The 27,227-nt window shown below is 36.6% G+C and overlaps 2 protein-coding genes across 14 annotated transcripts in view; one reads left to right on the plus strand and one right to left on the minus strand.

Annotated features, from left to right (window-relative positions):
• KCNIP4 (potassium voltage-gated channel interacting protein 4) overlaps positions 1–27,227 on the minus strand; it is a 429,312-nt gene that overhangs the window by 9,450 nt on the left and 392,635 nt on the right. For 4 of the 13 annotated variants that reach the window (XM_005484990.4, XM_005484989.4, XM_074541809.1 and 1 more), the window contains one exon: positions 23,568–25,169. The exons of the other annotated variants lie outside the window; for them this stretch is intronic. In XM_005484990.4, coding sequence (XP_005485047.1) covers positions 25,122–25,169 — 48 coding nt within the window. In that variant the 3' untranslated portion in view covers positions 23,568–25,121. Of the gene's footprint in view, positions 1–23,567; positions 25,170–27,227 lie in introns of those variants that run through there. 13 annotated transcript variants of the gene reach the window in all.
• On the plus strand, positions 11,367–24,101 carry PACRGL (parkin coregulated like). The gene is made up of 8 exons (XM_026792159.2): positions 11,367–11,503; positions 13,544–13,674; positions 15,168–15,235; positions 16,389–16,479; positions 17,687–17,821; positions 19,553–19,660; positions 20,648–20,728; positions 22,145–24,101. Exons 1-8 carry the CDS (start codon positions 11,458–11,460, stop codon positions 22,199–22,201), a joined length of 717 nt encoding a protein of 238 aa, XP_026647960.1. The 5' UTR covers positions 11,367–11,457; the 3' UTR covers positions 22,202–24,101.

Below are 27,227 nucleotides of genomic sequence, written 5' to 3' on the forward strand. Positions count from 1 at the left end.
AGGAAAAGAAGTAAACAAATAAAGGAAATAGTAATGAAGGAGGATAACAGGAGTGGGGTCTTCCCACGGTGGGGTCTTCCATGTGGAGTAAAATTTCCATGTATAGTGTGAATCAGCTGACAGTCATAAAGCAGACTCTCGCCCACTGCAGACTGAAGTGCTTTGCATTACAGTTTAGAAAAACTGCCACAATTTAAACTAACTGCAGTTTTACAGAATGTCTAGAAAAATTAAAACCTAAATAAGTTTGGGGCTTTAGGAACAAATAGATGGTATTCAGATTCTGAGAAGTGGCTTGTTTTTTTTTATTATCCAGTCAAAAAAAGCTAAAATATGTGGGATGACATAAACTTTTGCTGCTCATGATGCAACCTTGAAAAATCCTGAGCAGAAGAACTATTTGACAAGAAAAAAAATTAGTTCATAGCAAATACTCAACCGTCATTAAAAAGGTGAGAGTGAGCTGCAAGACTCCTTGTCAGGCTACTGTGAATACTAATAGTCTCCTGAGGTTCAGCAGGAGAACTCCCCATGACAGAAATCCATTGAAAACTTCTGAATATGCTGCAGTCATCCCTGGCTCAGGACGTTACTGAATGGCAAAAGGCTGAAAGCTGGGAGAATAGTCATGAGAAGTGGGAGAATACTCATGAGAAGTGTTATGTACAGTTGCCTCGTTTTGTGTAGTCTTCCCTGAACTCCCTCTTCAGCTCTCTCAGACTGTACACTCGATGAACAGACAATACGATGCATTAATCTTTGATTTCCCCAGTGTTCAATTCAATGAAAGTTAGGATGTGCAATAGTTTTGAAATTATATTTTTTTGTGAGATGGCAAGTTCACAGTATTTAAATATGCAGTTCTTTTGTGAACAGAATTAACTCTCAGACTTGAAGCTGATAGGAAATGTTATACTGGCCATTTGTCCATGCCTTGTCTTATGGCAAATAACTGACCTGGCAGACCCTTGGGAAGTTCCCTCTTTTGCCTCCCACTGTGTGTATCTGTTAGTGTTTATCCTACAGAATCTACAAGTTTCCAGGCTCTTGCATTCTTAGCCTTTCTGACAGCACCATTACTCTTTTCAAGCTACACTTTAGATTAATTTCATGCCCACAAGGGCATCAGCTTGAGATTCTCCAGTCAACCCACACAGGGGGCACTTCTAATGCTGGCAACAGCAGGGCAGCCTGCAGCTGAACAGAGCAGTGAGGTACTCATTCCCCACTCTTTCCCTTCCCATCCTTTCCTTTCTCTTCCTCAAAAATACACATGCTCATATTCTACTGTTTCAAATACAGACCACAGAGGTGTACTAAGTTGAGCAGAAGCTTGTCTCCCTTTCGCCTTGTCCCCCTTTTCCTCTAGTTAATTATGTATTTTCTCTAGACTCTAGTTTCTCTTACTCAGCCTCTTCTCATATCAAAATGTAGAACCAAAATGGAAAACCAAAATGATGTCTGAATTACAGGAACTACAATCCATGAACAGATGAAGTCTAAACGACATGAGTTTGAAAACATTGCTGTGCTCTGCTTGAATGTTACCTCAAATAACCTAATTTTTAATTCTCCTCCCAGTCTTCTACATTCACTGCATTCTTTCTCACTGCAACTCCAGTGCGCTGTCCCCACTGTCCCATCTTCCCCCCCTACCTCCCAACCCTTTTTTGTTCCTTTTTTTTACCTTTTACAAAGATGTTTCAATTCATCCTCCTCCAAAATCCAGTGGCATAGCAAGAGACAGCAGGGCAGCCTTCCTCCCCCCACTTGCTACTCCTGTGTGGGCAGGGATAAAGGGGATGTTACTGAACCACTTTCTGGAAGGAGAAACTATGAAAACTGTTCACCACTTCCTTCAATTCTATCCTTACTATTTAGTCATGACTTGCCACAACACACCACCATCTCTACAGCCAGTACTTCTAGGCTGTTACCAACTTGAATTGAGTCTTATGAACCTTAAGACTGTCTTTCAAACCTTCTCTACATCTTAAGCAAAGATATTTTTTCCTACCATGCCCGGACTTGTTATCTCAAGTGCCAGCTGTGCTTGCTGTGTGGGAGACATGAAATGCTTTTGTGGCGCAGTGCTCCCAAGCTGTGTGTGCCCCAGAGCCTGACGCCCTCTCTGCAGCTCTCTGCTGTGTCTGATCCAGCAAAGGGAACCTCATGGACTCTGGCAAAAGCTGAAAGGTCTGTAAGTGTTGTGAAAGACAGCGTTGCACCTGGCTACAGCTTCTGCAGAGATGCATTTGGTGAGCCAGCACAGTTAGACCTCTTCCCCAGTATGTTATCTGCAGAGCAAGAAGTGCCAGGTACATAAGTTTATTCCTACTGTTGGGAAGAAAAAACAAACAAACAAACAAAAAAGGAAGAAAGAAAATAGAAGACAAATAAGGGTAGAAGACAAAATAGAAGACAAAATAAGGGTAGAAATACTCTTGTGATGCCTTGTAAATTTGCTGAAGACTTTTTTGTATTTATTATTGTTTGCATTATTCTGTCAAGAGCTATAAAGTCCAGTAAACTTTCTATATAATACTTTATATACTGCTACTGACCCATGCCCTAGAGTGGGATAAAACTGGTAAAAAAATTCCTATCAAAGAACATATTTTCTCTGACAAGTGAACTATAAAATGCATTTTCATTTAACAGACTCCTCCATTTTGCCATCTTTGATATTTAAGGTAAAGAAAAACTATGACTTTTCCCTTGTTTGTTCTTCTGAATGGAGGCTGCAGAATGCAGAGGAGCAGCTATCTGAGAGGAAGCACAGAACTGGGAAGGAAAGAGAGGGAATCATTGCCACCGAGTGGGAAAACACAAAACTGCAGCGTGTGCCTCAAGTAGTTTGGGGTTTTTTCTCTATTTAACTCTGATGAGAAAAACATGTCAATCAGCCCTCATAGCAGCACCCTGAAAATTAGGTGCAAGTTTTCAACTTTGCTTATTTATTTCCCTCAGAAGAATTTAAAGTATATTTATCCTGCCTTAGAAATTTAGTAGGAAGTGGTTTTTTTCAAATAATTATAGAAAAGTCATCTAGTGACTACCGTTAGAGCTCATTCATGTCTCACTTGCATTTAAATAATATTATTCAATGAGAAAGTTTTCTATTTTTCTTAAAATCAAATTCCAAGTTCACAAAAATCACCAGGAAGAGAATAATGGCATTTTCTGCAGGGCAAAGAGAAAGGTTACACTACTCATATTTATTTTTTTATTTGCGTGGGGGGGCATGTATCAGATAAAAGTACCTGCAAGATAAAATAGTGGTGAACATTTCTCCCAAAGTTGTGATAGTCATCTTTTAACACCCAGTTTATTTTTTAAAAGTAGATTCTGATTTATAATGAGAACCTGTTTTTTCTAGTTCTTTCACTTTTTCTGTGATGTTGGGTACTACTTCATCTTCAGGATTACTGTGCTCAAAGATACATTCTTTCATTCTGTTTCTACTTAAAAATACTTCCACTGTTTAGTGAAGAAAATAGTTAATAAAAATTTGTATTATAATCTGGGAAAATTTAGACTATCATTGCTATGCCCTAAAGCAATTGAGAATAATACTTGGATATATCACAATGTGTTTGTCAGGTTTGAGAGGCAGCAGAGCGTGGGTTCAAGTCTGTACAAATCAGGCAAAAGAAGACTTCCAAAACCCAGTGAGCCTTCTAGCACTGCTTTCAAACCTTTTGTTAGCTTTGAAAACTTGGATAATTGTAAAATTCAGAGAAGAATTCACAAATATATATGTAACTCCCCCTCTTCCTTCCCCAGTTGTTTGTCAACTACTTTTCTCTGAAACTGCAGCTTTTTTCTAAATATTTTCCATGAGTTAGTGGTGGTCACCACCAGGTCATCTTTGGTACTTTTTTTGAGTCTTCTTCTTACCTGTTTAACTATTGAAATGGTCTGATTAAGACTCCTGAGAAAAATTTGGAATGAAGATTCCAGTGAACAGCAGGGAGGCAGGAAATCAAGTATCATAAAACTCTAATTTAGAGACTCAAAAAATGAAGGTTCCTAATTCTTTATTTTTTGACTATACTTGTGGGACTGAATCTCTCCTGTAAAAAGGCAAATTACTTTTACAGAAGTAGCTGTGATTTTGCCAGCATCTGATTGATGGAATGGAATAAATTGTTCTTCCTGAGCAATTGGCATCACCAGAACTGGCATCACCATTATTGATGGTGATATGAAAATCTAGAAGAATTGGGAAAAACCCAAATTCTGACATGTCTCATTTTAATGCTAATTTCAATTTTTAAGGTATTACAGTTCACTGAAGGATGGATATAATTGATCTACTTTGGTTCCTGGTGGTACTAGGAAGAGACAGGAACATTGGTTCTGTGTGGCCATGGGTAAAAGATGAATACAAGTATAACTGAGTAATTGCAGAGCAGCTTTAAACACTTCAATATGTAAAGAAAAGTGGAGCAATGATGAGTCAGCATCTTTGTATCTATAGGGACATAAATTTACTTGACTCACTCAATGTTCATGGAAAAACCTGATAATTTCAAATCAGCAGGATATCTTTGAGGATAATCAAAAACCTGGGGTGGAATTTGATTGCAGTTGTCCATGCAACTACTTGATTGTGCTCAGCCTTGCACCCTCATTCACAAATCACACCCAAAGTAGCATGTCTGCACCCTGACAGTACCCTGCACTCTGTGATACCCACTAGGAATCTCATTAGGTTTGTAAATTTGGGGGTCATACCTGTATGAATTTTTGTAACTCTGAAACATCAGACTTGTGGGTCAGTCTGTTTCTTGGGACCTTGTCTCTGAGTTTTATGTAGGACTTTGATCTGCTAATCCAACATCCTTACACCTTCTTAGCACTTAATAATAGGCAATCAAATAACTTCTGGCGTATTACAGAAAAAGAGTAAGCAATCCAGTAGAATCAATGGGCTGTTATCCAGAATTGCTCAGCTGAAGTGAGCTGTTTCACACCAATTTTCACTGAAGATAAAAGGGCAGATTCACAGGTGCATCAGCTTCACAGGCACTGAAGTAATCATCTGATGTAAGGCTTCTCAATGGAAGTGTCTGGAGCATTCAGTCTTTGCAGACAAACCTGAAAACTCCAATTAGGTGTCTACACTCTGTTCTGTAGCTCACATTTATTGCCAAACCATGTAAAGTAACTCCTCTTTTATAGAGGACTGTTTTAAAAGGGGGAGAGTGGTTAAGTCAGGATAAAAGCTTTGTGGAATAATATTTGAAGACTATCTAAGTAACACACTCCTAGAATTCAGTTTAAACTTACACTTTTTAACAGACCAGAGAGAATTTCTAAGTTTTCTGGAGAAATTATTTACCAAATACACTTAGGAAGCATGTTTTATTCTTTTACTTCTCTTACTAGGTTGCAAGTTGTTGTCGCCCAGCTGTGGTTAAAATTGTACTTGGTTTATTAACTTCTAAAATAATCTCAAATGAAAATATATGTTTGTGTGTTATTACATGAATATTGAGGACTATAGTAAGATGTAAAATGAGTCAATTTTTAAGTCTGTTGTTAAACTCTTTCTTGTATTTAGAAAAATATAACAAACAAATAACATAAACCACTTATTGTCTAACAGAAAAGCTGCTACAAATAGGGAGGGAAACATTGACAATGCAAATTAATAAAATTATGACAAAAAAATAAAGTATCAACTCCCTTTCTTCCACATTCAAAAGCCTGCACTTGTCAAGAAATATTCTCCCCATAATTTCTCAACTGGCTCTGGCAACGTGCCAAGTGTAAACCATGCCAAATTAGCTTAACAAAGGTGTAAATATGCTCAGACTAAAAGATCTAACACGTGACTGTTTATGTGCTGTTCTTTCAATTAGTCATATTCCAATTAGCCTCAGTTTTAACTTCATAAGCCTCAGAATTAATTTGGCATTGGTGAATTCTCCTCCCCCTCAGTAATTAACTATTTAGCTGTGACTAATGAAAAAAGAAGTCAAATTGCATATTGGTTTTATCAGAAGTTATAGGTAATTATTATTCATTGGTTCTATTTAAACTGGTCAAGTATTATTATGAAAATTAAGCAATCAGTGCTGAGTTAGCCTTCATTTTCTTGTTCTATATGCTCAATGGCATACACAAACGTAAAAGTTTCTTTTCATTATAAATAGTCTTTGGAAATTATTCAGATTTTTGTCTTTAGTTATTTTCAAGCATTTAAGAAGGCTTCTGGCAGTTAAATTAAAAAAAAAACCTTAAAATACATAAAGAAAAAACTCTTAAGAACTGGAGGTGATGCTACACAAATATACAGTAATAAATAGTGGGTCATTACACACTATTTAACATTACAAATTGGTATCATCATGATGATGAAAAATGCTAAAATTTGTCATGTTTTGTTGATCCATACTGTGATCATAAAGTATTTTTCCTCCTAAATTATCCATCCACCAAGTATGTTTAAAATGTCACAGACTATTTCCGATTACGACTATCAAAAACAGTAAGACACAGTATGAAAAGCATTTTATTTTAAATAAATATGTTTTATTATAAGTATTTTGACCCATATTCTCCATGCCTATAGTAAAGGAGAAAATCCGAGACCAGTTAGAATAAATAAGAAGCTACTTAAGGAGCAGGGAATCTGCAAATGGATAGGACAAGTGTAATAAAAACCATTTTAAGATCATACTGTAGGAACCAGAAGGGACTGAATGAGTGTTTAACCTTAGGACTTCCTTTTCCTAGCTCTTAAAATATCATGCCAGTTAGAAAAAAATATATAAGGATACAGTTTCATCCTATTCTGTTCCAGGAATTTAGGAACATTTTAGTCTGTATTTCTGCCATGTGGGAGGATCAAGGCCACCCAGAACAGCAGCACTCAGGTGGATGAGCCTTCCAAACACCCAATACACCAAGAAGAGCAGGACTCCCTGTGGTACCATACACACTGCAGGACCCTGACAATCTCTTATTTTGCATATTTCAGGAAAATTATTGGATTCTGAACTAAGCCCTGTTCTTGCACAGAGCCTAGAGTGTTCCTTCTCCTATTCCATAGCCAGTTTATTCTGTACTGCCATGATATCAGTGTGAGCTCGCATTTCCAAGATGCTAAACCTAGCTGTAGCCCTAAACCTAATCCCAGGCAGGAAAAGCAGGCCTGGGCAAGGGCTGCTTCCAAGGAAAAAGATGTGGAGGCAGCCATGATGTGGCAGGTTTGGCTCCCCTTGCGATGCCTTTCGCAGTTCCAGTGTGCCTGGATCTCTGTGGTTTCCCTGCCTAGGGTTAGTGTTACGCCTAGGGATAGGGTTTTTAAAGCAGAAATCCCCAGGCTCCAGGCGCACTGCAGCTGCAAAAGGCATCCCATGGGGAGCACAAATGTGCCATAACACGGCTGCCTCCAAAGCTTTTTCCTTGGGACCATCCCTAACCCTAGGCTGATTTACCTGCCTAGAGTTAGGGTTAGGGTTAGGGTTATGCCTAGGTTTAGGGTATTTTATACCAGGAAGCCCTAAACTACATGGCTGCCTCCACAGCTTTTTCCTTGGAACCATCCCTAATCATAGGCTGATTTTCCTGCCTTGAGTTAGGGTTAAGGTTAAGCCTAGGGTTAGGGTTTCTTAAACCAGAGACCCCCCGAGCTCCAGACACACAGCAGCTGCAAAAGGCATCCCAAGGGGAGCGCAAAAGTGCCACAACATGGCTGCCTCCAAAGCTTTTTCCATTGGAACTCTAAACCTAGGCGCAACCCTAACCCTAACTGTAACCCCAGCCCTAGGCAGGTAAATCAGCCTAGGGTTAGGGATGATCCCAAGGAAGAAGCTCAGGATGCAGACATGTCATGGCAGTTTTGCGCTCCCCTTGGGATGCCTTTTACAGCTGCAGTGTGCCTAGAGCTCGGGACTCTCTGGTTTAAAAATCCTAGCCCTCGGAATAACCCTAACCGTAGCCCTAGTCAGGTAAATCAGCCTAGGTTTATGGATGGTCCCAATGAAAAAGCTGTGGAGGCAGCCATGTTGGGGCACTTTTGCGCTCCCATTTGGATGCCTTTTGCAGCTGCAGTGTGCCTCGAGCTTGGGCCTTCCTGGTTGAAAAAAACCTAACTCTAGGTATAACCCTCGTCCTAACCCTAGGCAGGAGAAACAGCCCTGGCCAAGTGCTGCTCCCAAGGAAAAAGCCGTGGAGGCAGTCATGTTTTGGTAGTTTTGGGATCCCCTTGAGATGCCTTTGGCAGCTGCAGTGTGCCTGGAGCTCAGGGCTGTCACTGACATCTTTTCATAAAAATCCTTTCTTTAGTATTTTTCCCCCTTCTGAGAAGGTGTGGCCTCAGTAACAAAATGTAAACAATGGTTATCTGCTGCTGTGGAATGCAACAGGTGGATGCATGACTGGTCTTCTGTGGATGTTTGGATTTATTGAGGACTCATGGCAGAGCTGGCTCTCACTCTGTGCTGAGACACAGACCTTTGTTTATTCATTCCTTTTCTATTCTTAGCTTAGCGAGTTTCTGAGAACTTTCCTCTCTATTCCTTTTAGTATAGTTATAATGTAATATATATCATAAAATAATAAATCAAGCCTTCTGAACATGAAGTCAAGATTCTCGCCTCTCTCTTCACCCTGAAGACCCTTGCAAGCTCAGTAACACAGGGCTTTCTGCTTCAAAAACCCTAACCCCAGGCATAATCCGAACCCTAAGCCTAAGCATGTAAACCACAAAGCCCAGAGCTCCAGGCACACTACTGCTGCAAAAGGCACCCCAAGGGAGCGCAAAAGTGCCACAACATGGCTGCCTCCAAAACTTTTTCCTTGGGACCATCTCTAACCCTAGGCTGGTTTACCTGCCTAGGGTTAGGGTTAGGGTTACACCTAGGTTTAGGGTTTTTTATACCAGGAAGCTCTGAGCTCCAGGCACACTTCAGTTGCAAAAAGCATCCACAGAAGTGCACAAAACTGCCGCAACATGGCTGCCTCCACAGTTTTTCCTTGGGACCATCCCTAACCCTAGGCTGATTTACTTGACTATGGTTTGGGTTAGGGTTAACATTATGCCTATTGTTAAGTCTTTTTAAACTAGGAAGCAACGAGCTTTAGACACACTGCAGGTGCGAAAGGCATCCCATGGGGAGCACAAAAGTGTCACAACATGGCTGCCTCCAAAGCTTTTTCCTTGGGACCATTCCTAACCCTAGGCTGATCTACCTGCATAGGGTTAGGGTTAAGGTTAGGGTTATGCCTAGGTTTAGAGGTTTTTTTACCAGGAAGTCCTGAGATCCAAGTACACTTCAGTTGTGAAAGGCATCCCAAGGGGAGCACAAAAGTACCACAACATGGCTGCCTCCACAGCTTTTTCCTTGGAACCATCCTTAATCCTAGGCTAATTTACCTGACTAGAGTTAGGGTTAGGGTTAGAGTTACGCCTAGGGTTAGGGTTTTTTAAACTAGGAAGCCCCGAGCTTTAGGTACACTGCAGCTGTAAAGGCATCGCAAGAGGAGCCCCAAAGTGCCACAACATGGCTGCCTCCAAAGTTTTTTCCTTGGCAACTCTAAACCTAGGTGCAACTCTAACCCTTACTGTAGCCCTAACCCTAGGCAGGTAAATCAGCCTAGGATTAAGGATGATCCCAAGGAAAAAGCTTTGGAGGCAGACGTCTTGTGGCACTTTTGCGCTCCCCTTGGGATGCCTTTTGCAGCTGCAGTGTGCCTGCAGCTCGGGGCTTTGTGGTTCCGCAACACTAACCCTAGGTGTAATGCTTACCTGACCCTAGGCAGGAAAAGCAGCTCTGGCCTAGGGCTGCTTCCATGGAAAAGTTGTGGAGGCTGCTGCTGACTCCACAGAGCTGATCAGTTGGGTTTTGCTTCATGCTGCAGAGCAGTTCATACCTCCTACTTATTTTAGAATTGTACCACTACTCTCTTCCATAGCTGTGGTCTGGTCTGTACTCACAAAACAGCCATTACAGATACATGGATAAAGTGGTACAACAACACTGAACTAAATATAAATGGTGATTTAAAAACCAGATTTTTTTTTCTCATCCTGGAAATGATCATGCTGGTTTGTGGTTTTTTTTGTGTGATTTTCAAAGTTCTCATGGTCTGCTTTACAATACTGGATTTTTTCTGAGATCATTCATCATCCCATGATTTTTTTGGATAAAAAGACATCCATTTTTCTATTACCTTCAGTATTGTGGAACAGAAAAATAATTCTGTTAAATTACTATAATGTCTCTTGAGTTTAGTTGAAAATAATTAGCAAAATTCTTTCCTTCTCCAATATTATTTATAGATATTTTCTTTCTGTATTTCCAAATAGTATCTTGCACTAATGCATTTCAATGGCTGTCAGTTATGCAGCCCTGTTTTAACTCTGCAGATGTCCTCACTTTTGACTTGCCATTATTGGCAGATACAAAGTATTTATGTTGGATAAAAGTAATTATGAATACCTTTATTGCCAAAAATCTAACACCAATGGCATTTTTCAAATATTCCATGACTACTTTTCATTACTGTCATGTTTTTTTTTTTTTCCTGTGGAAAATCATGAGAATAGTTTAGCTCATCCACATTCAGCTCTGCAGCAGAAATGACAGAAGTGAGAAAGAATGTAAGATGGAAAGCTTCCATCCCAACCAGTTTAAGCAAACCGAGGAAACATTTTCCTTGAAGATTTATTTTTGTGTGCATCAATGAATATACACCTTCCTTGAAGAAAGAAAGAAAGCACTCTTGTGGTCAAGTGAAAAAGCAGCCTTTTACCCAAAAGCTCATTTACCACACTCAGATCTGATAATGTATTTATCACATCTGGGCATCAAAAAGATGCTGTATTTCCAGTGGAACTTTCAGTATTGTATCAGGGGACTATATACCTGGGTAGGTATTTAAAAAGTGGGAAAAAAACGACTGGCGATGTTACCTGAAAATTCACCGTTCTTATTTTAATCACAGCATACAAGATAGGCTGAAAAAAACCCTCAAAAAACAACAGAAACCCCCCCCCAAAAAACCAACAAAAAAACCCCAAAAAGCTCAACAAAATCGATCTTTCAATCTTCTTGTCGCTGCGTCTTCAGCAAGCACGGAGGAAGTTTGTGCTGCCGGCGGCCCGTAGTTCCCCTGGCAACCGGCAGGAAGCGTCGGCGGCGCCGGTGCCCGCGGGGACGGCGCTGGCCGGAGCCCCGAGCCCGGCGTGCCCCGAGCCCCGAGCCTGGCGCTGACCTGAGCCCGGCGTGCCCGGAGCCCGGCGTGCCCGGAGCCCGGCGTGCCCTGCCAGCGGGAGCCGGGGCGGCCCAGGGGCCCAGAACAGCGGGGCGGCCCCCCGTGCTCCCGCGGGGTCCCTGCGTGTCCCCCGGCGCTGGGGAGGCCCGGGCCGGGGGCTCTGTGGGAGCTCGCCGGAGCTGCTCTGCCTGAGGCTGTCGGCGTTGGCGGCGCTCGAAGCCCCTCATGTGTTTCTGCCTCTGCACCCCGAGGAGAGTCGGCACTCGGCAGGGTAAGGGAGCAACCTCGCCTTTCAGATCCTGCTGACCTCCATCCTGCCTGCCTTAAGTGACTTCTAGATCCCGAACTCCAGGCTGCGCTTTTCCTCCTTTGAAAGATGTCTCTTAAAAGTGCTTCTCCAATTTCTGTTTAAAGTGTCGCTCCTTGATTTGAAGTCTGTCATCTGCCAGTAGATGGGTCACTTCTGTGCCAAACTCGCTTGTTTGATTCACGGCTGTGCTTCACCTGACTGATCTCTCCACAAAACCCTTGCAGCTCCTCACTGCACGAGAGCTTTCATCTCTGAAGAGTGAGCCCTCCTTGTGAAAAGTACTTCTTCTGGTCAGTGCTACATAATGTACCTTAGCATGTATTTTCATTACTTGGAAAATAGAAAAAATTAAAAACATCTCAATTACTTCTAAGTACTTTTATTTATGCAGGTATTAGAAAGCTGACTATTACATTGTATTATTACATTTCAAAGTCTGACACAGATAACGCTATTTTGTGCTACATCCTGCTACTGTCAAGAACTTATCTGGTGCTTTTATAGTATGAAACGATTTTGATTTTTAATTTTCTGACAGTCAAAAGTCTGTCTTCTTACACTAATGTGATTAGAACTTAATGATAATAAATAGACATACAAAATCAATAGATTTATTTTTATATTAACGTTTTCCATTCTACAAACAGAATAGTTCCCAAAAGTGTCATGCAAGTTTCTATGAGTTCTGAAGACATTTAATTGACTAATTGTGGTGTATTATTTCTTTTAAAAAGACTTTCAGTGGAGACAGGCCACATTCTGGAAACGGTAGGAAAGAGAAAACAAAATATACAGTAGATGAACTGATTCACTAGTTCTGATTAAATCATCTGTCAAGAAGTATCGATTTAAACTTTCAATTTTATTTTAGCTGATTTATTAATAATTATTATATGTTGTTTCACAGCATTCAGTAAAATTTGGGCACTTCATTTAATTCTTTCCATAAGTTTAAAAGACAGTATATCTACACATGTACTGGGACCTTATCACTAACCTGAAACAGAAGCAATCCTAAAGATTTCACAATGTAGATAATGACAAAGGTACCTGACTGGCAATCCTGCTCAGAGGGAAGAATGAGAATAGCCAAGCTAAACAAGGGGTGCACATGCAAGAGTGGCAGAGATTAGGGCAGGTGGCTGATAGAGCTGAGGGTGAGAGAGCAGCATGGCAATTCTGTCTCTGATTCATCCTGGTCTCGGTATTTGGCGCTTGATAATATTTAAAAAAAAAAAAAAAGTGTCACCAAGGGTGATGGCTGGACAGCAAGCACACTGCTGATCCCTGAGGCAATGTTTGTTTCCTAATATTTTCATCTCTATATGGTGCTATTGTTTTTTCACAATAGGAATCTAATGTCTTATCTACTAAATTGTCTTTTTTTCTGTGCAGAATAGACCACAGCAAAAATTACTGAACATTAGAACATTCAAAACTAGGGTTTTCACTATTTATATTTTTATTAATATTTGAAATCTTGTAATCTCAGGAATAATTTATACTATTCATCACAATATCAGACTTGGTATGGTAAATAAGTAGAGAACTATTATTTTTATTAGGGACACTTGAACCCAATTATATACATTTATAATGATGTGTAGCTAGTGTATTGACTTACAGAAGATAAGTGTATTTAAATCAGTATTAAATGCTGTAATCAGAGTTATTTTTGTTTGTTATTTTTGCAGTCTTTTTAAAAAAATACTTTCATTCTTCTTAGTGGAATTGGAATTAATTTTCTGTGTTCTTTTTTTTGCTGCCTTACATTTATTTTCTCATCTGTTATTGATTGTGGTTTGGGTTTTGTGTCCTGAATATACTTGCTTCATTCCTTCATCCTGGACCTTCCTCAAATTGTTGCTTTCTTCTGATGTAACTGTACCCATTTGACTCTGCTCTCTTCTGCTGAGGTCTGTACTGCTGCTCATTCTAACCCTTCATATTCTGTCATATAGGAATGAAAATAATTTTATGTTTTTAATTTTTTTTTTGTAGGAAGCAATGTTCTAAGAATGTCATCAGGCATCCAAATAAAAACAAAGTCTTCAACCCAGAAAAGCAAGACATGTTCTTCAGAATCACAGCCAAAGCCTAGTGCAAAGCTGAATCCTAAAACTATTGATCCAGTATGTGATGGTGGTTTTGTTTGGTTAAAATCCATCTGTGGTTTGAAGAGTGCTCCTTATTTTTTGAAATTGCATGCAGGACACGCTTCTTCTGGTCCTGTTTTTTAATCTGAAATTAAACTTTTGTTATTAATCATACATACCTTATCTTCTAAGCTCAAATGCCTGAAGGTATAACATTGTTTATTACATTACTCATGTAATTTGGTACAGTTGTGGCTTGAATAGTAACTGTTATTTTTTATGTACTATTGCCCTAAAAAGAGATTTAAAGCTAAACATTATAAATGGTTGTTTTTTTCTTACTTCTAAGCTTTGGCACCTGCTGCTTTAGGGAAACTTATTTCAGTTATGCAATGAAACCAAGAAAGAGGTGTCATATTGAAGGTATTCAGGGCCTCATAAAATCTGGCAAATGAATTGCTGGTGAACATTATTTGAAACTCACAGTTACTGTGACTATGTAATCCTTCAGGAAAAATTTGTGTTCTTGGGAGAGTAGTAATGAAAGGAGTTGTTTATTTCCTGGAAGTCCTGTGTCTGGAGATCTAACATTGAATGCATGAATTGTAGTTCACCACTGGGCCATATAATTTGGCAATTAGTAATGTCACAGGCTTTTTGGAAAGTGAATGAAATGCAGAGGTTCCTTTACTGATAAGCAGAGGCTGAATATTTTAATGTGGTCATCTTTTTTACTTGAAATCTCTTTGCAAGTAGCACAATGACCAAAAATAAGCCATGAACACAATTCTACTAATCTTAATGCAGGTTTAAACACTCAAAAGATAAAAATTGAGATTTCATGGTATTTCCTTCTGAATGCTTTCATAGTATCTTTTGTATTATCTGGAAAGCAACATTAAATGATCATGCTAATAAATAATCTAATAGATCATAGGCATAAAAAGCACATATATTATAAAAACCAAATTTGTGCAGCTTTTCCTTGCTCGAAAGTTCTAGTTTCCTTCTCCAGTGTGCCTTTCCTAGATTCTCACCCAGTATGAACCTCCCTGTGCATTTGCAGTACCCTCCCACCATCTTGCCTAATATTTGGGGTTTCTCCCACATCTTGCTGGATGCAAGATGGAATTGCAGTAAAACTGACTTCTGCATGTTACCAGTATAACAACAAGAGCTTCAGGGAAGTGAGAGCTCCTTGCTCTGCTTAGGAGAGAACTTGTAAGACTTCAATATTACCATTTGCAGGAAAAAAATAGAAAAATAAAGTGATTCCATCAGGAGACCATTGATTGTACATTTTTATTCATTTTAACAACTCCCCAGACTGATGAGTCTTAAAAGCAGTTTTCAGATAAGTGTATCAGTTACATGTTTTCCACTTCATAGCTGCAGTTCTTTTTTTTTTATTTGTTTTGTAATCATATGATTAAGTTCATGTTTTGGTAAACTTCTGTTTTAACATATTCATAATAGCTATAAAACATTACTGTTATAAATAAATAATGCTTTTTTTTCTGTCCTTACAGTTTCGTGCTTATTCTCAACCATCATCTGCATTTGCTGCTACATATGCTAGAGGTGGTATTCCCTGCAGGTATGTTGGGTTTGGTTTTTATTTTTACTAAATATATTATGAAATGCACCTCTTCATGTTTCATCTTTTACTTAGGTTGTTTAGTTCCATTCAATTCTGGAAAAATTTCTAATACTTACTTCTTTTCAGATCAGAAAGCAACTTCCCATGCCTTTGAAATTGTCTTCTTTTGGTTCTTTTTTTATGCTGTGTTAATATTAAAGCCACATTTAAAAAAATAGTTAAATATGTGCACACTTGGTTTCCTAAGCATCTTTCACAAGTGATAATTTCAGGTAATTTAATTTACTTATCCCTACTAACAAAGATAATAAAATTAGTGCCATTTTAATAAGCAGACCTTGCACAGCCTTAGTATTATGATAACATGTTATTGAATTTCCTATTCTGTAGTTTTCAGGCATATGAAATATTAAAAAAAACTACTCACAAACAAGTTTAGGGTATTTTAAGTTACTTAGTTATATATTTGCCTAGACAATCAACATTCTGGTGTTTTTTTCACATGGATGCAGAATTTACATAAAATATAAAAAAAATATAAACCATCATTAATAAGATGTATATGTATATAATTGTATAAAATAATCATTAATACGTATTAAAACATTTATTTGTATCTTAGGATTAAATAGTAAATTCCAATATGATTTTCCTTCAGTTTCAACTGCTTTTCCATACCCATTGCTATTTGAGAAAAATGTTTCTTGGTATACTTATCAAAATAAGTAACTTTGAAAAAGGAGTATCTTCTGTGTTGGCATGAGAGACATCTTTTTATAACTTTTTTATAACTTCTATTTTTTATAGAAGTTATAAAAAAGTTATAAAAGAAGTAATTTTTATAACTTCTATTTTCTGATTTCTGTGTGATTAGGAGCAGAATTTTGAAAACTGACATATTTTGGGAATTTAGTATAATTGCACTGTTAACCATTACACATAGACACAGGTTGGAATCCATGATTCCAGAGGTCTTTGCCAACTTAGTTGATTCTGTGATCCTATAATTTCACTAAGGATAGCATTATGTATTCAGATTGTGTATGTAATGTAGGAATACAATAAACTAATTGGTGATACATTAATAGCAAATAGTGTTAGCAATAAATGATAAATATGTTATTTTGTTAAAACTTTATTCTTTATATAGGTTAGTGCATGGATCAGTAAAGCACAAACTGCAGTGGGAATGCCCTCCTGAAACTGTTCCCTTTGATCCTCTTCTTTTAACATTGGCAGAGGTAAACCCAATTTCTTGCAACATTAAGCACCCAACCATTTCCTATTTGCAAATGTCATTTTTAACAATCTAAGTTGGCTAGTTTAGACTCAGCTTCTAGAGAAATAAAAAAATCCCACTTGTGAGGATATTGTATGAATGAAAATGGTCAAGATCATTGCTATTTGTAGTTCTTTAGTTAGAGCTTTCTGGGAGAGCTAGGTAGAGGTGTTTAATCTTCAAGATACTGATCAAATGCAAGACCACATCTCAGATGCCCAGCTGTTGAATGAAATTTGTGGTTTTGCAGATGCTTTTGTAAACTAAATTGTTTCGCTTATTTTTGTATGTAACGCCTACCTTATGAAGTAAGAATGCTCTCCTCAATTGCTTGAATTAGTACAGTGGAAATAGGATCCTGTAAATAAGTGGAAGAGAAGTACTATACACTATGTTGAGGCTTCTGTTTTCTCAGAACCATCTGTGACATTTATCACCAAATATGTTTCAGGTGTCTAAATAAATGCTGAATCCAATGCTGCAGGTAGAATAAAGTGCATATACTGAGGTGGCTTACATTATTTTTTCTTTTTTCCTTTTTTTCCCTGTTTTTTCATTTTTATTTTCTTTGTCTCTTTTTCCCTTTGTTTCTTCTTTTTTTTTTCTTTTTTTAAATACTAAACAAAACCGTCAATTCCTAAGGTAACATAAAACTTCTTTTATGTTAAGAAAAAAGGCTTCAGACACATGGCTTTAAATCTTTGAGTTTTGCCAGTCAGACCTTCACTAGATGTGCATCTTTGTGCTATCTACAAGTTTTTAGTGTTGATCAGAGAGGTATGTGGTGTGGGGTGTCTTTCCTTCCATAGTTCACCTTCTGTTCTTTTTTCCTTTCAGGGTACAAAACCCCTATACAAATATAGACTGTTCTAGTTCATGGTCTCATTGGAAAAATACCTTGGGTTTTTAGATTAAAGGTACTGAGGTACAAATATTGAGTTGGCAGTATTCATAATGTGAGTTTTAATATTCAATATTGTCAAAGAAAAATGAATTAGAATATTCTGTGAGCAGAGCTGTACCCAGTGGCTCCACATGGTGGAGTTAGTGTACTTTATGTTTTGAACTGATCTGACAAAATCTAAACAGGGTCTTGCTGCTGTGTGAAATGTGTTTTTGTTTAAAAGAAGACTCAATATTAAGAAAACCATGTTTTACATTTGCAACAGGGACTAAGAGAGACAAAGCATCCCTATACTTTTGTTTCCAAGGAGGGTTTTAAACAATTACTTCTGGTTGAAGGTGCTGCTGAAAAAGTTATTCCCTTGCTGCCTCGTCTAGTTCCAGTCTTAAAGGCTGCATTGGTATGTCTTAATCTTCATGCAGAGATTTTAATAGGTTTGAGTTTTTTTTTCTGCTGCTGCTGAGAACTACATGGGTAATATTAATGTAATAAATCTATCACATGGGTTTTGGCTTGGGGAGTAGGAATGATTTCTTTTTCTGTTGTTAACCCCACTTTGGTTTATTAGCTAAATATGTCTGTAAATATAAATTAGGATGGACAACTCCTTGTATAACTATATGACAGTATCTGTGGGAAAATTTTGTGAAACTGTTGTCTTAAAGGTTTTAATATAAGCAGAAATAAATACATTTGTTTGTGGGCTTTTTATATGTCCATGCAATAACACGCAAAAAATAAAAATGATGTGAAGTAAAATGGATATGCAGGAATAAATGCTTATCTATTACATGTAACAATTCAAAAAATGCTACAAAGGTAAAACAGAATCCCAAAATAAGAGACCCACAAGGATCATTGTGTCCAACTCCCAGTCCTGCACAGCACCATCTCCAGAATATGTCAATGAGGAAAAAGGGAGAATACATTTATAGTGTTTGAGGTCATATTCTTAATTTTAGAAAATGTTTTTAACTCTTCTACGCCATCAGAATATAAAGTGAGATCTTGTGTTTGACGATTATCTCTTTTGGATATTTTTCATATCTTTGAGAGCCCTTTTCTGGTTCAGTAAGTAGATGGCCCTTAATCTAGCTGTGTTTCAGTTCTGATTTAACAGAGATGGCTTGAAGTTTGAAAATTAATTTTGATCTCAAATCACAGATGTAACAGAAGTATGGAATTGTGTGTTGTCTTTGGTTTAGCTTAAAAGCAAAATTAGACAAATAATTCTTGTCTCTTCCTGCAATTAATATTACTCTTCTGATAACTTTTATTGTTGCACTGTTTTGGTATTATGTCTTGTTAAATCTTCTACTAGACAAGCAGTCCATGATTTCTAGTTGAAAAGAAAATATTCAGGGCCCAGATGCTGGAGAGGAAAAATAGTTGCTTAAATAAACTTATAATTTAGTATGAGACCAAAATAAGTTGTTATGAGTCTATTTCTCTGCTAAAGGAAAAGCAACATAATTAAACCACTGGAGAAGTCAGGTACTGAAGAAACTTCCTATTGGAGAAATAAAGGTGACAAAGAACTGTAGAAGTAGATAAGAGCCTGATTACTGCTGGCAGGTGTAGTTGGCAGGGGGCTAAATTAATTGAGGCAGAGAGTCATTGGCTCCTCTGTTTCTCCAGCAAAGAAAGTTATTGCTATGAATTACATAGAAATTACCCAGAATTCATTACATTTTAAACTAAAATGTTGTCTCTCAATTTCAGCATATCAGCATTTGACAGGTTATTTCTAATGTGCTGTGAAATACTGAAATTATCAGTGTAGCAAGCTTTTCTACATGCCACATTTTTTGTTTCAACAATAGTAAATTATTAGACAAGTTTTCTTGTCTCAGAAGAAATGCAAGAGTTGTGTGGAAATTTCAGGGATGCTTTTCTTTTCCACTTTAAAAATATGCCTTGCCTTTAAATTTGGCCTCTAGAGACTTATATTCAGTCATATTGTATTTCTCTTTCTAAATTTGTATCATTATAGCAATTAGCAATTAGCAATTGCACAGTGGTTTTAGTGCCTAAAACTACTCCATACAATCATAATGCAGAGACTGCAGTTTAGAAAAGCGTACTTTGTCTGCATCTTACAGGATTTTCTTTCTTTCTTTCCCTTCTGAAGGCACATGCAGATGATGAAGTATTTGGAAGGGGATTGGATGCTTTAGTGCAATTGAGTGCTGTTGTTGGCCCATCTCTTAATGATTATCTTAAGCTTCTACTCACAAATGTAAGTTTTTAGCGCTGTAATAAAAAATCATTTGTATTTTCATGACATTCCTATTGAGATGTTACTGTACTAACTGCAGAGATACAGTGGAGGACTCAGCAGTTCCATGAAAAGCATTATTTCATACAGTCTCCAGTGTGAATCCTTGGCTCTTTTATAACATGGTGACTTAAAAAATTCTGGCAAGGTCCAAAAACTCCTGTTAATGTAAACTGGAGAATAATGGAAGTCTTCTCTCTACGATTTATGGAAACATGCAGATGCTTTGTTTTGGAGGAAAATTTTTGCAACTCAATTGAGTTGCAAAATGAGTTTTTAATTTTAAGTCTGAATATCTTCACAAAACCATAAACTTTTTAATACATTAACAGAAACAAATATTCCCATTCCTTTCAGATGGGAATTCTGCATGAGGAAGTTGAGATTAAATAAGCTTTGAGTGGGATTATGAGAAGTATTTTTATACCAACTTATTCTGGGGACATTCTTCATCTGTCAGACAGGCTTTTCATGGTTTCTTTTAACCTGCTTGCAAAGTGCACTTTTACAGCAAAATATAAAGACTTTTTTGACAATCAGTACAGAAGCGAAATTACAGCAGGTTTTTTTTGAAGTATTTCTACTACAAGAAGTCTCTTTCAATGCACATGATAATAAAAGTTAACTTTTCATGTGGACAATTCTTTAAGAATGACTTTTGTTAAAGTGGATATTTCTTTCCAATTTGTTTGGTAAATGAAAAAGAAATATTTTTGTGGGTTAGCAGATCAGTTTTCTTTGAATTTAAGTTTCTCTTTAGTAAACTTTTTATTCCATTTGCTTTTATTGAGTTGCATACTTTGACATCAGTTACAAGTTATAAAATGTTTCTTTGTGGCTTTAATTTTGCAAAAGTAAGATGGAATAAAGTAACAAAATAGGTTAGTATTGCCTCTTTGCATATATTTTTATTGTGCAATAAACCTTTTTGTTTTACTTTTCCAATAGCTTTTAAAGAGATTAATGGACAAGAAATATAGAGAAGAAGTTACTGTTGCTTTACAAAAGTTGGAGCACTGTGGTGGAAGGGTGAGTTGATCAGACGTTTATTCAGTATTCTACACTTTTTAATACAATTTTGTCAGAACAGCTTTCATCTCTGGTTTTGTTGCCATGTTCTTACTTCAGTATGGCTGAGATACATGCTTGGTGTTCCATTTTCTGGGACTTAATATGCATCTCAACAAGATTTACTCCTGCAGAAAGTTACTTTTTGCTGTTATTGATGATGCCTGCCTGTTCCCACTATTAGTTTATTGTTTATGCTATTTCCTGAGGGAATGTGACACTCACATTCCAGCCCACCCTGGTTAACCCAGAGTTTGGATCTACAATGGCTATAAATCAAAAAGATGCTTTAATTAATAGATGGTAGCACAGGTTTTTTCTGTTGAACATTTTTTGGACAAATGTTGTGTTGTACATTGTGCACAAAGGAGAAAAGGAGAAAAAATGAGGGATACTGACTTAGATGTTCATCTAGAAGAGAAAAATCTTGTTTTCTTGACCCTATGAACAGTTGCATGTGTTATATTAAATGGTTATTCATAAAGAATAGGAATAACCTGAGGAGCAGGGACCATATAGGCAGGCCTAGCAGTACTGAGCTTGTGCACCTTAGCCAGTAGGTGCCCAAATAGTCAGTAGTTGCCTCTTCATTTTTGTATGTGCATATGTTCATTTAAGAGCAGTAGCAGTGTTTGGATTACAGACTTGAAAAACATCACGAAAAATGAAGGAGAATGAGAGTTTTTTATTTGTATGAAGTGAGACAAAAAAAGGGAAATTACAGCTTGTCTTAATGTTCTGAAAATTTAGGTCTAGAGAATATAATTAATCCAGTGAGTTATTAACCGCTAATGCTTCTATCAGTCCCCTGATTTCTTGTAGTCTTACCTGTTTTGTGAGTAGGTCTTTCTGTATATCTTTTAAAAAGACTGTATTAAGACGAAGCAAAAAAAACTGGAAACAAGCTACTAAGTTGCGATTACAAGCAATATTATATAATCCAACCAATTAATTTATCAATTTTTTTTCTAAATTGTTATAAAGCATATGATTCATACTTTTGTTGGAAATCCCTTTCAGAACATCATTCCTCTACATAAAAATCCTTATTATTTCATGTATATATTTGTGCCCTCTTTTAGGTGTGAGTTTTCATGTCCCTTATTTCGGATGTTTGAGTTTTCATGTCCCTTATTTTGGATGTTTACTCCCCAGCATTAGTTGTCACAATGGTGCATCTTCTCAGTTCATTATTTTCAGCCCTTTCGACAGTAAATTTCTCAGCAAATATTAACTTTTTGGCTTTCTACTGTTTGATAATAGCAAAGATAACTAAGTAAAAGTGAACTATGCAGTTTATACAGACTTTATGAGTGTTGTCACATGTACTGCTAGTGCCTCTTATTTTGTTAAATTTGTTTTTGTTTTCTTCAACAGGCAACTGTGGCGATCATCAAATCTAAAATTCCAACCTATTGTTCTATCTACTCTTGAACAAGGAAACCGTAGTGATTTATACTGTAAGGTGAAGTTTAGAAAGAAACTGTCTGTAAATATCACTGACACTTATTTGGGGTATAATATATTCCCTTAAAATAATAATTATTCCTCTGTATGATGGAGAGCAGGAGTCTTATCAGTTTGTGAATATGTAATTATGGAAGACTTTTCTTTGTATATTTGTATATGCATTTGACTTACGATGACGCTGATTAATATGCTATTATTTCAAGTGTAGTATAAATATTGATTCTTATTTAGTTTTTAATTACAATTTCATGTATTATATCTGCAGTGCTTTATATGTTTTGTATATTTGTGTGATGCAAAATAATTTTGTTGTAATTACTTAAATAAAATTTAACTTGGTGCTAAATCACATATGTATAGCTGCTTTTGAAATACATAACTTCTTTTGTGACACAGCACAGATGGACACATTTAGGTTCCTGGGGACTAGGTTAGACACAGAATTGTGAGCCCTCTCAGACTTCTTAAGAGTCAGCTTTTAAGGGTGTGAAGCTGAACCCAGTAAACAGGCAGCATGTGGTCCAAAGCTGAACTTGCTCAGTGCATTCTCAGCATTTTGGTTTGAGAGCCTGGAGAGGCTCTGGAGAATACAGTGTAGAGGCATCAGGTTGCTCCACAGAGCCACAGTTGAGGTTTTGCTCAGCTAATTAATTCCTGTTAACTTTGAGCCTACTGAATGGGAGCTGGGTGGAAGAGGCAACTTTGAAATACTTACACTGTGCTCCCTTTGAATTGAGTTCAGTAACATTCCAGATATGCTTGGGATTTGCTTGCGGATTCAGGTGCAGACGAGTCAATAAACTTCTGAACATGGAAGCTATGAAAAATATAAGTTAAAGATAAAAAGAAGATTGTACAAGCCAGCTTCCCTGGCTGTCAAGCTTTGGAGGGTACAGCATTTGTCTATTAATGTATTTGAATTTGAATGCAAAATAATTCCTAATTGGTTCTTGTAATAAATGCTGTTCAGGGACATGTTGTATTTGTGTACACTGTCAGGGAGAGTTAACAAAAGTAACAAAATTTGACCAAAGGTTTTCCCCTGAGGAATATTCAATTCTGACATTTAAAGTTGTTGGAAAGGATGTTTTTTTCATAAGAAGATGCTGATGCATAGAGCATTAATAAAAGTCTGTCATGTGAAAGCAATTTCAGAAGTTTTTTTTAAATTACCACAGCCTGACTGAAATTCACTTCAGGACCGATCTCTGCCAAGATCAGAATTGTGCTAAGTCAAGATAAACGTATTTATGTTTTTAAAAAAAAGTACTTCTTCAATAAGCATTTTTGCCAGCAGGTATTTAACAACTCAAAAAATTGATCATGGTCCTTTTTTTCTTCATGTTTACTTTATTTTTTTTTTTTTTACAAAATGTGCACATTTAGTTTACACAAACACGCTACAGCAGATTTCAGGTGTACATGTATTGTACTACTCTTATCCTACACTGGTGATAGCAGAGCAGCCTTCAACATGCCTCTAACATCCCATCTCTACACCAGAATAGATACCTGATTTATTTTTACAAAATAATTCTTGTAACTTTCTTTCTACTTCATTAATCCCCTTTCAGACTTTCTGCAGCAATGTCACAATGAAGGTCGGCCTATCTCTGATAGCATTTCACCTATTTTGGAGTATTGGTGTAGACTCTGTGGACAATATATCTTAAAAATTACATGGATGGAGGGGCAATGTTATATTTTATATGCATACTTTCTTAGAAGAATCTTTCTAGGTTCAGAATTAAGTAGCTCCAATCTTAATGAAGAAATGATCTTAAAAAATGTAAAGCATTTATCACATATAGATAATATATAGCTGAAGTTTTCATTGTTTTTCTGGTTCTGTCTCATAGTTAAAGGTGTTACAAAAAGATGAAATAGATGTTAGCCTCTAGCAGTTATTATTAGTGGAGGTTACTATGTAGTGATGTTCATTCTCAGCACTAAAGTGGGATGGCAGTTTTCAAAATTTCATTCCTTTTTCTTCATTAAAGGCAGAAAGACATATACTTAGGAAAGCAGTTTTAGGATCCAGTTAAGGTTTCTTCATGAGAAATTGGAAGTCAGAAGATCCTTAATTTTAAGCAAAGAACTTCTCATACACATCCAAGAAGAATTAAAAATACAGTATGTAGGATTTCTGATACTCCTGTCATGATAAATTAAGTGCATACTTGCTTGGTGAGATTGAGAGAAGTTTACTAATATTTTTTAGGGAATAAGAATACCCATAAGCAACTTGTTTGTTTGTTTGTTTTTATAACAGTTCTTACCTGTTTAGTTATGTTTGGGTTTTGGGGTTTTTTTTCTGAACAGAAAAACAAGTCAAAGTTGGGAGGCAATTATAGCAAGGTGTGCATTGCACATTTATTATAGCATTTTAACTCAAAATATTATTCAAAAATAAGGACTACACTATAGAAATATGAGAAGAAAATAAATTGTAATACCTCTGTATAAATTAGAAGCTTGAGATTTAAGAAGTAAGTTTTAACACCTGGACCTTAGTCCAGTACAAATGAGCAGCAAAACTAAGAATATTTATTTAATCTCTGTGTAATTGTATCTATTTTAACTAGAGGTTGGAATGATAATAAAGGTGCATAATGTCAGTTGTATTTTGTTTGCGTTTGTAGTAAGAACCTGATTTTTCAGTAGAGTCCTATTAACTAAATAGCCACTGTGGAAGTGCTAGATTGTATAATTTAGAGAGGGTTTTTTGTTGGGAAGGGTTTATAATAAAAAATTTACTTGCATAATACATTTCTCAGTGTAAAGCTGAGTAACTTTATTTATGATAAAGTGGGAAATCCATTTTTTTAGATAATGTTGCAGAATAGTTCATATTTGTCCATTAGTTGTAGACCTAATGTCTTCATTAAATCACATTTTCAAAGAGCTGCATGGATCGCATTATATTCTCATCCTGTAAAAAAAGACAACACATAACCAAAAATCACACACCATTACAAATGTAGTTGGTGGATATCTATACTGAAATGTGATAGAACATTTTAGTTAATTGCAACACTTTTTTCAGCTTGTTTGGAGAAATGGTTAGCAGAAAAAGGTTGTTAATGGGTCCATGCTTAAATAAGTTTTTTCTGTATATTAATGAAACCAAAACTACTCTGTCAAGAATACAATGGCCTATTAAGAAAATTAGATCTGTAACATTTCTGAGATTATCTGTTTATATCCAGGATAACAGAATACACCTAGACAAGAAATACTGATGGAATAGTTGTATCAAGGGTGAATCTGTACACATAATTTCTAGTCTTGTGCACAGTACACAGGATTCTTTTTGCAAAATCCTAAGGCTTCTGCTTCATAGTTAGGGATGACTAAGAAAAACAGACTGAAGTGTGCACCACTGCTGAGCCAAAATCAGTCAGTTTGACAAGTATCACCACGGCACTCTTCAGCTCCTCAATTCAGATTTTCTGTGTGTTCAAACTGAAAAATGGTGACTTTTCCTGCTTTCTGGTTGCTTTGCATTAGGCAATTTTTTAACAAAGTATTAATCTTTCCAGTTCTATATCATACCAATGCATCACGCAGTGCTCCAGATTTTATCACTAAATAACTCTCAGTACAGCTATTAGCAAAATATATTTTTCTTTGTAAGCTTTACCTTTCAGGGTATAGAAGAAAGAGTTACTTGCAGTTGCCCATATTTGTTGGCATTTCTGGATCAACACTTGCTAGCACTAAACAATATATATACACACAATGTAAGAGTTTATTACATGCTTGTTTAGCATTTGCTGGTCTCACTGTGATGATCCCTCTCTTTAGTGCTTTCTTCGGAGATGATATAGCCATCTTTAATTTTAATGAATTAAAAGACTGAATTATAGATTATTTGTGGATGTTTTATGAAAAATGTGCATCAAAAACCCACACCTTAGAAAGGTTATCTCAGTAATAATACTGATAAATATGTGAGATTTCTGTACATTAATTTTCCAGTAAGACGTGTTCAGTATCAATTTCCAGTTAAATTAGTCACTCTTCAGTCTAGTGGATGATTTGCTTTGTAGAAAATGATAAATCTGAGTAATTAGCTTAATTTATGTTATGAAACATGCACAGTGGAGTTTTTAATCTTTGATTCTGTATGTCATCTGAAGTGATGCTGCTGTAAGGAATGATCTGTGTGCTATTTTGTACAATAAAATAACTTACAGAAACTATGATATGTCATTTCAAAAATACACTATATAGGCTAATGCTTGAAAATTTTGTATAGCAAAGCTACTATATTAAATTACTGAAAGTTAAAATAAATGATCCTTTTCCTCACTGCATTGCTTTGAAACATCAATAAACTAGTGAATGTCACTGATGTAAGGTTAACAGTTTAAGTCACTTGTCAAATAATTAGTACAAATGTTTTGTATATACATTAGCAACTAATCTCAGTAAATGTGCAAGCAAACAACATGCTCTGAATCTGCAAATTATTTTGACACTTCCTAACAATTTTACTACGTATGTGTTGTCATGAATGAAACTGGTAGTTTTTTAAAATCAACTCCATAATTCTGAGGCTGGCTGTTTCTTTACAGAAGTCTTCCAATGCCACTCCCTTAGTCAGTCAAATTAGAAGAGTCTTCACAAGAAAATACAGGCTTGTCATAATATTTAGAACATGATAAGTTTTAGTAGCTTTTTTTTGCCATCTTTAAAAGAAATACTGAAAAACCAGAAAAACTCTAGATGCTTGCATTGGAATTCTTTGGCAAGTGTATCTTTTTCATTTGCCTCTTTTTTCAGTATATTTTCTACACAAATTTTCATATTAGACTTGTGAAACAGTTCCTAATTCAAGACAAAGGGAGGTGTTAGTGCATATGAAGCATCATCCATATGAAGCACAAACCTGGATGAATGAACTTTGGCAGACCTGACCTTCCTTTAAGCTAGTTTTTTGTAGGTTTGAAATGGTTTCTTTGCTGTTTCCAGGATAGCCCAAACC

This window comes from Zonotrichia albicollis, chromosome 5 (genome assembly GCF_047830755.1).
Source record: "Zonotrichia albicollis isolate bZonAlb1 chromosome 5, bZonAlb1.hap1, whole genome shotgun sequence".
In the NCBI taxonomy this organism is placed as follows: Eukaryota; Metazoa; Chordata; class Aves; order Passeriformes; family Passerellidae; genus Zonotrichia; species Zonotrichia albicollis.